The sequence below is a fragment of the Camelus bactrianus genome, chromosome 19, assembly GCF_048773025.1.
Source record: "Camelus bactrianus isolate YW-2024 breed Bactrian camel chromosome 19, ASM4877302v1, whole genome shotgun sequence".
Classification (NCBI taxonomy): Eukaryota; Metazoa; Chordata; class Mammalia; order Artiodactyla; family Camelidae; genus Camelus; species Camelus bactrianus.
The window spans coordinates 4,891,771-4,907,270 of NC_133557.1; the positions used below are offsets into that span (position 1 = coordinate 4,891,771).

The window sequence follows — 15,500 nt, forward strand, 5'->3', positions numbered from 1 at the left end:
GCCGTGGGGAAGAAGCCGCCTGAGGCAAACTGAGCCAAGAGTGCTTTCCTGCACGTCCTTCTCTAGGCCTTTAAATTTTGACTCATTCTTCTTCCTTTGTCAATGTGACAGACCTCTAATCTTCTCCTGCTCCCCAACCCACCTTCTCATGGCTGAAGTGTACCTGCTCTTTGGCAGATGGCTGCGAATGAGATTTCAAAGTCTAAGCATATATTTGCTCACTTAATGTAAGCAACTAAACTAAACCTGAACTTTGGAAAAAGCCTATTAATAATTGACAAATAACAGAATTGTCCAGATGTAGAAAGCAATACAGGAGAAAAAAAAAAATCCCAGAGTTTTCAGTAACCCAGGAAAATGTTCAGCCGGCTTGTTTGTGTCAGCGATTATGAACAACACGCTAAATCCGTACTTCAGAAGTCTATATACGACTATTATAAATCTGGGGCTAATGACCAGGAAACCTTGGCTGATAATATTGCAGCATTTTCCAGGTAAGAATTTTTTTTTAAAATCATGTTTCAAAATTACACAAAGACATTCTTCAAAAGCAGGATCTTCCAGTTTGAATGTTGATGGTGTGGAATTATTTGCCTAGATGATCTGCTTCGTAGGAGGAGAGAATTCATAGGGCTGTAAGAAGTACTGGGCTTTAAACTGGTTTTGAAATATTCCAAGCCTGAGAATCTTGAACAGCAGACTGAAAAATACTAACCCTGTTTCCTCACTTGAACTTGTGTGGATAATTAACTGTGTCTAAAAATGGTAACGGAGTCTGGTGACTGTATATTCGTTTTCCCTGAGTAGGACAGTGAGGGTCTAGGGTTAGGGTGTAGGAAACTGCTGGTTGTGCAATGCAAGATAACCACCTTATCTGGTCGAACCAGATCGCATTGTCGCCTCAAGTGTTTCCATCCTGCTGGGCTTCCATTATTGTTCATTTTGGTTACTGTTGTCTAAACTTTCACTTTAGCTTTCAATTTGTCGTTAATCTTTCAACTTGGCTGTCTCATCTCCTCCAAAGCACTTCGTCTCTCTTCCCAAATTAGTATTCCTGTGAATTTCATATTTCAAAGCACAAGATGGTGGATGGCATGGTTTATGTTTTCTATTTGTAATGAAAAACAAGAAAGGAGTGTTTTTCTCTCAGCAGTGTGGAGATGGTTTACTGGCTGGAGTAGGGCAGGAGAGCCCTCAGTCTTTGAGGCCCATGCATCTTATATTATAGCTTTTAGGAAAGCCAGTAAACACTGTGGGAACTCATCGATGGTGATAAATTAAAGAAAAAAAGCAGAAAGTATCCAGGGGAAAGAATCTGCATCCTTCTTGATTTCTTCTTTAGCCTAAAGCAAAATTGCTCAAAATCACTTTTCTATGTGTAAATTAGGAGAAATGAAATCGTTCTAAACCAAGCTGGTCCCTGGCAAGCAGCAGCGATTCACCTGCAGACCAGGGTGGGAACATAAGAGTGGAGTGGAAGGGGGTTCCCCCAAACTCCTTCAAGCCTGGACTTCATCTTAGATCTATCTTCTCTGGAACACAAATGAGATTTTTAAAAATGCTGGGGGAGCCACGGGAAGGGAAAAGCTGGCTAAGAATGGAGCAGCTTAAAATTCTGCATGATCCCCCCCTCCACAATTCTTATGTAATATTTTGGGTCCCTTCAGTGTTTTCTGCTCTTGGAAGATGCCCCATCTCAACTCTGTTCACCAGGTAATGTGGTTTACCTGTTAGTAGTTGCCTGAAAATAACACTTTAACCCAAATAGATCATTTTAACCAAGGAAATTTCAGAGCCTTGACAGGCTGATGGAACTGGGGCCTCTCAGCACTCCGCAGGTGACAATGCTCAGGTGGCCACCTACTCCATTCATGCGGAGCCTTCCTTGTGCCTTAATGCCCTGCCCCCCATGCTAGTTGAACTGCTCACTTATTGGGGAGTTCTGTGGACGAGATCAGTACTACATGCTGAGGGTAGAGCAGTGAACCAGACTGAGAAATTTCTTGTCCACAGGGGCTTCCATTCCAATGGATACACATTGACCTTCAGCCTTCAGAAGGCTGGAGGGTTGAACTGATGCAAAATGGACCCAAAACAACTGGCCCAGTGGAGACCTCCAAGAGGGAGCAAAGGGGTGCAACAAAGCAGACAGACCACCTCTGCAACCCTAGAAACCTTGTGAGACAAAAGAAAGCTGTGGTGACTTGCAAACTGTGGACTAGAAAAGTGCCTCAGGGCTTGTGCGAATCACACAAGGGGGAAACCCCAGCCTACAGGTGTCCTGAGTAGCTTAGGAACAGGACCCAGATAACAGGAATGAGTTTTCCATGCACCTTGATCCTTCTCTTTTGTTCAGCTTTCAAGTGGGGGAAATGCATTAACAACTTCCTCTGGAGGCTGGCTGATGCTCCTTTGTCATCAACCACCCAAGGAGTTTTTATTGCAACAAACGTTACCTATCTAACATCTCAATTCCTCTTTTGTTGTGTAACTTTCATTCTTCCTCCTGTATCATCAAGCTGATGATGTGGAACTAAATAGATGTTCTGAAACCCACCCTGCATACTTTGTAATAGATTCTAAGACCATGTAGAAAAAAAAAAAAAAAGAAAGGTGTTCTGCCCCGGGGGGTGGTGGCAGCTTTGGCTTGATGGGATAAAGGTAATCAATCTGAAAGCTCTCATTCTGATTCAAAAGAAGACTGAAAAACAGCCCAACCTCAGAAAACCCCTTGTGACACAAAGACAGGGGATTTTAAAACCACTGGTGAAATTTATACCCCTCCCTGTCTCCAAGTACAACAAAAGGTTGTTCACAGTGACATCTATCTCTGTACTTGGCTGTGACAACCCCGTTTTGGGGTTCTGGGGACAAGGGACACTTATGTGATCCGTCAGTTGCTTGGAGATATTTCTGGGTCAGACTTGGGGGCTCTAATACTATTGTGCCCACCCCTGATACAAAAAAGGACACATAAAAGTCAAATAGATGGAAACATCTCGAAGAACAAAGTTTCCCATTGCAAACAGGACAAGAACGGAGAAAAAGTCCGTGTGCTCAGTTTTGCGTGGCCTGACCGGATAGGAGTTAATTTTAAAAAGAACAGTACTTTGTTTCTCTTACTCATTAACTCAGTGTATCTTTCTCGACCGTGGTCTGCAGATCGTTGTGGCTTCTTGTGAAATTACTGTTGGTGGAAAGTAATTCTCCGAGTTGGGTGCTTAGAAGTCCTGTGAGTATCAGAAGAGGAGGCTCTCATCCTCGGTGTATCACGGAGTGACACTGAAAATTGTGTGGTTTTCTTTCAAACAGCAGAGTGTAAAAGTGAAATCACTTTCTTACTTTAATATCTGAGAGGCAACAGACACTCACTGCGGCAGAGTTAGTATTCTTTTTGTGGGTGTGAGTGTCACAGAATCATTAGCTGGTTTGCCCAGGGGGTAAGTAAGCTGCTTTTACTCTTGTGTCATGAGAAGCAGCTACTTGTCTCCTGTTTTTGGAGATTCAGATGGCAAGAGATTTCATATCTCAGGTCTAGTCTCTCCTCCTCCCTCCTAGCCTTCTCCCCCTCCTTCCCCACGCCCATTTTAGACCTCAAAGCAGTGGCTTCTCTATCCAGGCAAGTGTTAACACACACAAACACACACACACACACACACACACACACACCATTTCAAGAGGTTCATAGGTTTTCTGAAACCTATCTACACAGGGAGGTGTTCAAAAAGTGGCTTGGTTATTTAAATATATTTACCGTGCTGTGTTTTCTTTGGACTTAAATTCTTGACCTCCTTATTCCTTTACCAGGGTGCCTCAGAGGCTGATAGTGATCCAATTACATGTTTTAAAGGTCTCATAATATTATCAATGAATGGTAAAAAATAAGATTACAAAAACTGTGGTATATTTTATATACATATACACACTTTGTATATGTATACATGTATACTTTATGTGTTTTAAATGCTTAGAGTAAGTAATATGGAGAAATTGGGATTTAATATGATCATCTTACAGGCAGGACTTATGAAATATGAATCCAGTGTGGTCAGTGGGTGGGATTCGGTACCAGCACATGGCTTTAAAGTTGGGTGATGGGTGTCTTTCTTCAATAGAGTCCCTTCTCTGGGGGAGTGTGTACGTCACCTAGTTGATGATAAATTAAAATTGAGGCCCTTGTCGGATGTTAGAAGGAGCCCCACTTTTGTATCACTTCCTTGAACTCATGAACCCTTTGAAAAAGGTTTGTTATTCAGTTGGCTCAATTGCTTTGCCAATCTCCATATCCTTTTCCCAAAGTGGAGGTCCCATAAGAACACAGCCCAAGGTCATAGTCAGCTGTTATTTTAGGTAAGATTGTGGAAAAAAAAAATCACTTAAACTGGGCATGGGGTTAGTGGAGCCTGGGAAGCTGTTGGAATTGCCTGACAAGGTTAGTTGTCATTGCTCTTTGGGAAAATATCAAAACGTGGAGGACATGTTAGAGAAGGTACATTTCGCACTCCACTGATCTCATCTAATTTTGCCTGGGAACTGCGTTTTGTGCATTGGTGGAGTGTCTGTAATGTCATCCTCCAGGCGGGAGACAGGAACACGGTTATTAAAGTGACTGCGCCACCACGTGGACAAGCGTGAAACAACTGCCTGGAGATGGAAGGATTGAGCCTTATCCTGTAAAGGGGAAGGACATATTTGAAAATGTTCCCTGCCTCACAGACAGACAGACAGACACACACCCACACACTCTGATGCCCTGCAGCTCTGTGGGGGCCCTTCATAAAAGATTTCATTGTTTCCTCAGCTCTAAGTAAGTACTAAGTCCTTCCAAGGCCAGCACGCCAAGTGCTGCTATTAAATCTTTTTTTTTCTCACTCTAATAATACACTTAGAGATGACTGGAAGTAAAAACTCTCTTCAAGGCTTCAGCCTCTCCCCTTTCAAAATGGAGATAAAAGAATCACGCTGGGAGGGGCAGCCGAGAAAAGGCGGCCAGCAGCGGAGCACGTGGTGGGGCAGAAAATAATGACAATTTTGATGGTCAAAGGAATCGCAGAGAAATCACAGTCAAACTTTACTATGCTTTGCAGGGGCTGGATGTTTTTTCTTTATTATGTGAGGAAGGGTTGTATTCCGGACCCTTAGCTATTCCTCAAGGCATCATGAAGGCAGAATTTCTTCTTCCACTACAGGAAGTGGGCTTCGATTAAGGCTTTGGCGGTTCGATTTATTTTGGTTACTCCTGTGAATGAAAAATACTGCAAACCGTATCGATAAACAAAGAATGCTGAAGCCATCAAGTCATCACCGGCTGCCGCCACCGCCTGGTGAAGACAAGCCTGCAGCACAGCCTCTGCAGCCACTCACAATGGTGCCCTTGGAGGGGACTCAGAACAAGAATGGACAGGATACTGGCCCTAGATAGCTAGGTGCTTGTCAAAGCAATGAATTCAATGAGCCCAAATGTTTGCTCCCTCCCATACATAGAAAAGCACTAAATTCTTTAACTTGAGATGCCTGGTTTTCTTTAGTTAACAAGTAATCTTTTAATGTTCCAACTACCTGGTCTTTGTTGTAAAGCTCCTATATATCTTAGCTCCTCCCCTACCTCTCCGGGGCAGACCCTTAGAGCCATCTGAGAGTCTGTCATCCCGGGCTGAGTCCTCAGAATTGTCCACCGAATAAAACATAACTCTCAACTTTTAGGCTGTGCATTTATTTCAGTCGACACTCTTGCCAAATCACATTTCACTGTATTAACTATGAATCTTGATCTATCTAGAGGCAGAGTTAAATCTAGGTAGCGGAAAGTGATGGTTTGGTGTGTACGTGTGTACTCACCCGTTTATGTTCTTAGTGCTCATTAGAAATGGGGCCGTATTTTCTTCCGTTTTAATCAGTTACTAATGAGGAGAAAATAATCCTGAACAAATAAAGGGATATAACTTTTGCTGAGAGAACAGAGAACTGGTTTTCCTGTAAATTTGACTAGTTTGATTCTTGGTTTGCTAGTAACTTTCATTGCTACACAAAAGAACTGCAGAAGGAGTAATTTAAGATAATGTTCAGGGGTCAAAAATTCTTTAAGCCCCAAACTCCAGTCTCTGTCAAATAACATTTTTGAGGAAAATGCTCAATTAAAAAAAACAAAAACAAAAAATCCCTCATCATCATACTTCAATGGATACGGAATTCAGATCAAGGATTTTGAAGAAACCACATTGTAATTTTAAAAGTAATTGCCTGAAGCTACTGTCTGTAAGAAAAAAAAAAAAAACAGACGAAGTAAACACAGGATATCTTCTTAAACTCTAATCTAATCTCCATGACTTTGTATACCATCTTCATAATGGCTTGGAGGAAGTGAAAGGAAATTCACACAGAAACCTTTAAGTGAATGTTCATAGTGGCTTTATTTATAATTGCCTCAAATTGGAAATGTTCCAAATATCTCTTATCTGGGGGATGGATAAACAAACTCTGCTACTATCTTACAATGCAATACAAGTCATCAAGGGAAGGGAACAAATTATCATTCGAGCAGCAGTATGGGCGAATCTCAAATGCCCTAGGCTGGCTAAGTGAAAGCAGCCAGACTCAAAAGGCTACAGACAACAGTTGACCTTTGAACAACATGGGTTTGAACTGAGCACATGCACTTATGTACGGATTCTTTTCATTGGAAGCGAACTATACGATCCTTGGTTCCGTGACTCTGAAACAGGAGATCTAGAGGGTCCGATGGTAAAGTTATATTCAGATTGTCCACTGCGCAAAGGGCTGACCGTGCCCACCTCCTGTTGTTCAGGGGTAAACTGTATATGATTCCATTTATATGATATTCTGGCAAAGTAAAACTATGGACCAAAAAAAAAAAAAATTCAGTGATCTTTAGGGGATTGTTTAGGGGAGAGTTTCACTACAAAAAGAAATGGGGACATTTTTCAGGAGGGCTGAACTGTTCTGGATCTTCATTGTCTGGTTACACCAATATATGTGTCTCTCAAAGAGCAAAAAACTACACTCAAACAGCAAACCCTACGCTATGTTAATTACACCTACAGGCAGCAATGGCTTGAGAAGTTCATTATTAGACTTATTGCTAACTTTCCATGTTAGCAAACATTAAAATTGCCCCATTTCCTTTACCTTTGTAAAGTAATTTGCTTGTTGGGTAAAATACAAAAATATTTTCTCTTTCTAACTTGAACATAATGTCAAAGCTTTGGTTGTGCTTTTGAAATCCTAAACCCTATTTCTTTCTTTCTTTTTTTTAATTCGAGGTGGAAGCTGTATCCACGGATGCTGCGGAATGTTGCTGAAATAGACCTGTCGACTTCCGTTTTAGGGCAGAGGATCAGCATGCCAATATGTGTGGGCGCTACTGCCATGCAGTGCATGGCTCACGTGGATGGGGAGCTGGCAACCGTGCGAGGTAGGAAGAAAGTCCTCTCCTGAAGGAACGGAAGGGGACTCATGTGTAGTGACTCCCATCTCTGTAGGCACAGGAAGTAAACACTTTCCCGAATGTTTTTATACTCAAAACAATTAAGTGCTTTGACTGTCATCAAAATGCCTGTTCTTGCATATCCTACTCTCTGACTTTCTAGGGACACTTAGATGTCCCATAATTGGAGACTGGTTGCAAAAAAAAAAAAAAAATAGGATGCATTAAAAATGGGGGTAAACATTTAAAAATCCTATCATAGAAAGAGTTGAATGACATGGAAATATGTTACAGTATAATAATTTTTAAAAAGCGGTTACGAACAATAGTAAAGTCCTAAGATATAATTATTTTTGAAGACCAAGAATGTAGACAACATTCCACAGATTTTTATTTTTGAATGATAGGATTACTGCTGACTCTACAATCTTATTTTTGGCCCATATGTGTACAATTTTCTTCAAATTATTTTGTAAGAAGAGAACAATGAAAGCTAAATTTAAAAGAAGGAAGGGGAGGGTATAGCTCAGTGGCCGAGAGTGTACTTAGCATGCAGGGGGTCCCGGGTTCAATCCCCAGTACCTCCAATAGGTGAGTAAATAAATAAATAAAAACCGAATTACCTCCCCCTGCAAAAAATAAATAAATAAATAAATAAATAAATAAATAAAATAAAATAAAATAAAAAAGAAGGGAGGAAACTGGACAAGGAACCATGGAAAGAGTGGAAAGAAGCAAAGGAGTGAAGAGGCAGGAAGCAAGGTCACTCGGTACCCCGCCTCTGGGACCGTGCACGTGATCCTTACACAGTTCCCTTTATTTGCTATTTGACAGATGTTGCTCTTCCCCCTTGATGGGCCAAGGGCTAGAGTTCCAGGTAAAGCAGGTTTTCACAGTTAGAAACTGACAGTACCTACTGTCCAACTCACTCCCGATGGTTTCAAGATCACTGCCCCTGATTTTTGCTGGGGGTGGGGCGGGAAGAAAAATGAGAAGAAAGCTTACTTAGAGACTCCAATTTCACACCCTGGGCAGGACTATTTCATCTAACATTATTTCCTTCCAGCACTGAGCATGAGGCATTAGTAGTATGCTTACCAGAGCCCTACCCCTTTAGGTCTATGTATCAGACACTTATAGAAGGGTTACCATATTCTAGGCACTGTTCTAGGTACCTGACAAGTATTAGAGCATCCAATCCTCAAGCAGCCCCAAGAGGTGGGCACTGATATTAAGCCCATTTTACACACGAGAAACCGAGGCACACAGCAGAAGCCCAGGATCACATAGGTCAAATGATGGAGACCTAGGCAGTCTGCCTTCTTAACCATGTTTTCCCGATAAGACTGAGTCCTTCAGAAGTCACCTGCCCTTCGGCACCCCCTTCACTGGCCGCCTCCCACCCCTCTTTTACCTTCCCCCTCCTTGGCTCACCTTGCATCCTTCCAAAATGAAAGACTCAGGCTCATATCAAGGTCTCATTGTCAGTTCCTGGAAGAAAGCAAACCAAGACAATGGCTGTCTGAATACAGACACAGCCGCAGGCAAATTTAAGTCAGAGTGTAGGGACATTCGTATTTGGTAGGGATTGCTTCCCTTTTCTCAAAACTCAGAAAGTCAACATGGAATAATGCAGCTGATATTTGATTTACTCTGTCCCTTTAAAATGTGGAAATCCTCTCAAGCCAGCCTGATCCTTGGGGAGGTGGTGAAATCCACAGAAGCTGTCGAGGACGTTTTTTTTCCTCCACCCTCCTAATTATCTGGTCCCTAATCAAGCTTGTTTCCAGGGTCTTGGTCCCTCACTAGAGAGAGAAACTGAGGCCAAGTTCAGAGAACAGGGGTCAGTTAGCAGCCGTCTCTGGACAAAGTGTCCCCATTAGCCTGGTCAGTAAAAGCAGGTGAAGGCCATTCACATCCCCAGGGAATGGTCTGGCCTGAATTGTTAGAATGAGCATCTAGAAAGTTCTGGAAGTTTCCAGGGAACCACGGTCTCACCTTCCCAGCTGGCTCTCCAGACTTCTTCCCAGAGCCCTGCTTCAGGGGTCCCCTGGCCTTTCTTCTCACCGCCGTGGGACACGTCCGCAATCAGAACTAAGCCCAAGAACAGAGCTCTCTTTTTCACTCTGTGGCTCTGTGGTTGTAGAGTGACCAATGGAGCTACTCTTATTTCATTTTCAAAATGGCAGTGAGTAGAGGGTTGCCAGATAAAATACAGGGAGTTATAGTAGAATTTCAGATAAAACTCAAATCATTTGGAACTGAGGATCCTGTATATTTATTTGCTATGGCTGGCAACCCTAGTTAAATAAGAGCTCTTACCTCTGGAGGTTCTTGTGAGGATCACGTGAGACAAATGCTAGGAAGAACTGCCCAAAACAGGGCTCACCCTTTATTTGTCCCTGAGATTCCAAGTCCCTAAAATATTTCTCTTCCATAGGTTAAAAACTCATTTTCGGAAAAGTACACTCCATTTACATCACAGTGGGAATGAAAATTGCTCTCTCTATTTTGCTAAAGATTTTTGTTTTAAGCTTTATGCAGGAACCTCAAAAAATGGCTTTAAGGGCCAAGTTGGTAATATAAATGTCCAAGGAGAGATGAAGTTAAGAAAACAACAGTAGAAGCTCAGTGGAGGAGATGGTACCAAACCTGAGACTGCAGGTTCCTGTGAAAGAGGGCAGACGTATCTTGGCACTAGCTAACTGATGCCCCAAGGGAGGGAGGACGTGAGGTTGCCAAATCTTCAGAATTTTTAAGGGAAGCCAGAAACCTTGATTTTTATGTGCAATCTCCTGGTTTTTAAATATTGGCCAATAAATCAAAATTCTTTAAAGCACTGTTCGGGGCAACAACGTGTGGGCCAAAGCAAATACTTTTGTGGGCTACAACTGTCCCCTGGGCTGTCCGGCTGGGACATCTGATTTATGTGGAAATTCACCACTAGCTGGTTTCACTTCTCGTGGCGAGTCATTTTCACTCTCTAGGATTACGTTTCCTCACTGAAAAAGTAAGCTGCTTACTCGAGATCAGTGGTTTGCCTCCGGTGTCCCGAGGAGGCTGGGGTTGTTTCTGAGCATCTCAGAGAAGTTAAATGTGTCACTGAGCACGCAGCTACTTGTGCTGTGTGTTTGGATCCAAAAGAACAGCTCTTTAAAAAAGAAAGAGTTCTGCTGCTTAGACAGAACCAAGAAAAAACCTCCACAATGAGAACACTCAGAAGTAGAAAGCAGAAAACTCCCAACGGGAATAGATGGTCTTTAGAATTTTCTTTTCAGTATATCAGTGAATGGTTTTGTGCCCTTTTGAAATGTCATCAAATAGACATAGTGCAGTGAGCATCTGCGTCCACTGGATTTTTGTGTCTCATACCTGCATCCTTGGGATAGAGGAGACCGAGCAGGTCTGGATTTATCTCTGGTTCCACTGAAAACAAATAGGTATTGAGTAAATGTAACATAAATTTAAAAAGTTATACTTCAGTCTTGTGAAAAATGATGATAGCTAACATTTATCTGGCAATTAATGTGTGCTGGGCAATTTGAATTTATTAACTCATGTAACCTGGACCACTGTCTTAAAATGTGTGAGCCCAAAGCCCTAAGGATCTTTCTCCAACTACTGTAGATGTGGAAACTAGGGCCTGGAGAGATTAAATGCCTTACTCAAGGTTCTTAATCACTTACACAATGCTGTCCATAATACCCTGGTCAGTTACTGAGATTTCCAAATGTCATTAACTGCAGCAGGACCCCTAAGGCACGCTTTATGCTATCGCCTTGGAATAGTAACTGCAAATGTTCTATGTTTTTACAGTTTTATGCCTTTAGTTTTGAGGGGATGGAATGAGCTACAGAATGTGAAACTTGTTAGGAAATAAGAGCCTTGTGCGAAATTCAGGAGCATAGATGAAGGGGCTTGGATTTGAAACAAGCACAAATTAAAACTCCTAAAACTCTTTAAAGATGGAAGGAAAATAACCAGGAAACACTGAATGGAGAGCAGTTTGTCATGCATTGTGTTATTAATAAGAGATTTATTGCAGTGGATGATTTAGCTGATATTTTAGTAATTGACATTATAATATTTAAGCCGTCATATAAATGCCTCTTCTTATAAATGTCACAGCCGTTTGGAAGGCTGTTAGATTGGTTTTTGATTTTTAAAATTTTATCCTTCATGTAAGCCTCAGAGATGAATACAGAATCATTTCTACAAAATATTTAACATATTGAAGGAAATAGCAATAATGAACATAAATGCTAATATGTATGTAGAGGAGGTGGTCTCATTAGGTTAAATTTCCATTTTCAAAATAAGCAGAGATTCTCTGATATCTCAAAGAACCAATGAACAAAATGCTTACAATACCACTGAGGCTTTTAGGACATAATGATGGAACTCTGGTTTTTATGCACAGTGGCTGTAATAAAATTTTATTTCATTCTCCGTGAAGGTACGTTAGTTCTTTTGCTCCATTTAATCATGGGAAATCAAAAAGAAAGAGGAAAAAAAAGATGAATATTTATTTATCCTTTTGCTTCTGACTTGTTATGTGGACGAATGCCACATGAGGGAGTGCTGGGACCTCAAATAGAGAAACATTAAAACCTACCTAATGCGTTCCAGGAATGCTCGGCATATTAGTAAATTCTTATTAAACTGTCAGAAAAAAAGAGATTTTAAAAAGAAATTCCTGCCCCTGGATGCAATTAGAGGCTACCACACAGGATTTGATGGGCCATAAAACCATTAAATCTAAACACTTTCTTTTTGAGCCTAAAAGACCAGAACATTCCTAAGTGAAGTTTTGGGATTCAGCTCTGATTTGACCACCTATTAAGGTGCAGGTGGAACAGATTGCAGAGTAACACAAAGAGCCACACAGACCCGAAGAACTGAATTAGGGTGTAGGTGAGAGCTTTAGCTGTTGAATTTTCTGGATTTTCCGAGATTATGGGATCAACCTTAACACTGAGTGAAAGACCATTCAGCAAGAAAAATTGTCATTTCCTTTGCTCCAGACCCAAACGATGTATTTTTGAAGGCTTTATTGATTTATGTATTTATGTGTTGTCCAAGGTGACCAAGTAGATATACATTTCAGCCTACTGATGAGAAAATATCACCATTATTCTTAACTTTACCTAAATCCAGAAAAAAAAGCACCAGATTTGCTTTAAATGAAACTTTTACTCTTTCTGAAATGAGTGCCTTTTATGCCCCAGGTGCTTAGACTATACATACCTGTTATTAATCCTCACAACAGACCTGTGAGGTCATTATCATTCATCATTCTCCTCATTTGAAGGACGCTCTTGACCAAGATCTAGTGTTGGTCAATGGTTAAGATGGGGTTTAAACCTAGGTCTGTTCACTCAAGAGTCTGACCCAGCTAGTTTTGTCTCCATCCATTATTTCATCCACTTCTACCAAGGAAGAACAAAAGTAGGGAGGAATAGAGGAAAAGGATAGTTTACTAAAACTTTGTCCAAATTACCTCAGTTATCATTTGGAAGGGAATAACTCTTTGCATCATTGTCGTAAAAATAATCAATTCATATCTCTTCTTGCCTTTATTTTCGGCCTATTTCATCTCAGTTTTATGTTTTGCACGTTCTTTTCCAACAATCAAGTCAGTGGACATACTTTTTTGTACACACACTCACACATGTTATGTATACATACACATGCATATATACAGACACATATGTATTAATGATTATGGACATCCTTTCTATATATGCTTATATATAAATGTATAACTCAGATACACACGTTTTCAAAAAATGATAGACTGAAATCACTTTGCAGTGAGACAAACTTCATTCATCCAAAACAGCTATTAAAAGATTAGACTCCAATTGTTTTGAAGACCGGCATCAAATGAAATCATTTCTAGTGTGCTGCACCAGAATTTAAGCTATTGGGCAGCTTTCTGGAGAACATGAGATTGCTTCTTCTCAAATTATTAGTTTGCCTGATGAAACTGAAGTGTGACAATGAGAAGTCAGAGGCTCACATATTCTAATCCTGAGTTAAACTGAGGAAGGCTGATTGAAGTTATCATGCGCAAACTGGATACTCCTTGAAACCATCATTAAAAGGCGTCTCACTGTGATGTGGTCTCTATGGCATCTGCCAGTTATGACAGCACCTGATCTCTCAATAAAAAGACAGAATAATAACCTGGAAATCACTACGATAAAGCGAATGTTTTTGTCTGTTGCACTGTTCTGCCCCAGAAAGAAAGTGGGAGCAAAGAAGGGAGGGCTAAGATGTCACTGGGACTAATGGTTCCTCAAAAATATTTGCATGCAGTAAAAAAGGAGTTCTTGCAGTGTAGTGACACTGTGATTGCTCAAGGTTATACTGTTCCAGATTCAGAAAATGGACCATCGTCAAAGCACTGGTTTCTTGGCACTTTTGGGCAGTATTTAAATTGGTTAAATTCTCTAAGTCGTAAAAGAAGATTAGTTAGACCACTTCGAAGTATTTCACACATCATTGTAGTGGAAGTTTTGTTCTCCTCTTAGATTACTGACTTTAGAACATGATTTTTGTGAGTAATTTCAATGATAATTTTAGACCATAATGTTAATTGTGTCTTATAGGGGTAGCTCAGTGGTAGAGTGCATGTTTAGCATGCATGAGGGCTTGGGTTCAATCCCCAGCACTTCCACTTAAAAAAAAATTAAAAATAAAAGAAAATAATGTTAATTGTGTCTTTAACAAACCTGTGTAATGAGAATTCCTGTGTGGAGAAAGGCTGACCGGTTTGATGGCTGGTAGGGCTCACGTTTATGCAAACACTTCAGTGGGTCAGACCCTGAGTTGCGAACCATGCAAATGCTTGGTACTTTGTCATTGCATATTTCCCTCGTTACATAATGACTTCCTGTGCAGAGGACGAAGTGTGTTTTCTCAACAAAATTTTCAGTGCAGCTGTTTTGTGACTAAGTTTTGCAGGAGCTTTTTAATCAAATGCACCTAAAAAAACCCCTTTAGGCTTTTTCATCATGTTACCCCCTTTCCTTTAAACACATCATTTTGGAAACTTAACTCACCTTTCCCATAAAGGAGAGCTATTTTCAAAGAAATAATTTGGACCCAAAGTAGCATGTTGCCTAACTGTTCTGCTCTAATCTGGGTATGTGATTTGTCCCACATGAATTAAGGTTCCAAATAGTAGACACTTACTCCTATTGACAACTAATAGTTTACATCTTCTCCATTGTTTTTGTGGTAGGGGGTAAACATCATTCTCAAATGCATCATAATTCTCTTCCTCGTCAAGTCTCACATGACGAACTTTAGTTTCACCTGGTGATTCAGAATCTTATTTATATGTGTAAGAGTGTTGACCTGACATTAAACATTTGGAAGCCATTTTGTAATTGGTAAATTGTACCTTCTTATCTTTGAGGAACATCTCTCTCTTCTTCCTCATCTTCTGTCATTTTATTTTTATTCTGTTGCTTAGTTTTGCTTTGAATCTGGAATCGAGGAAGCTGGGCAAGTCCTGGGTAAGCAAGGTTATAAAATGTGTCTGATAGTGGTTAAGTGTGCTGAGGCACTGTTAATGTGGTGCATTCTAGTTGCTTGATTTTAAATCTAGTAAGAGATGAATACATAAGAAAATGTTGTCAAGGTACCTGTGCCCCTCTCCAGAGGGACAACAATGGAGAAGAAAGGCAGATTCAGCAGGACGTGGCTGGCAATTGGCAAGACATGAGCCAGCCGCCACCTAGCCTGGCCAGTTTCTCTCCTGTTCCTTGAAGGGCTTAGCTTTACTCAGGTCACCAGATGTGCCCAATTAACATGGATGAGTCCTTGTGAAAGAAGATACCCACTTCATTTATCTCAGAATATAGTCCACAAAACAAGTAACAGCATCACTTGGAAGCTTGTTAGAAATACATTATCTCAGATCCTATCCCAGACCTACTGGGTCAGAATCTGAACTTTATCAACAACCTTATGTGATTCCAATGCACATCGAAGCTTGAGGAGCACCTGGCCAGAGCCTGGAATGAAAGTTCCCAGTGGTTCTCAG

At 40.9% G+C, this 15,500-nt stretch overlaps 1 protein-coding gene across 1 annotated transcript in view; it reads left to right on the top strand.

Moving 5' to 3' along the window:
* The first annotated feature begins 318 nt into the window (after positions 1-318).
* HAO1 (hydroxyacid oxidase 1) overlaps positions 319-15,500 on the top strand; it is a 47,281-nt gene continuing 32,099 nt past the window's right edge. The window contains exons 1-2 of the mRNA XM_010972714.2: positions 319-494; positions 7,281-7,432. Coding sequence (XP_010971016.1) covers positions 358-494; positions 7,281-7,432 — 289 coding nt within the window. The 5' untranslated portion in view covers positions 319-357. The remainder of the gene's footprint in view (positions 495-7,280; positions 7,433-15,500) is intronic.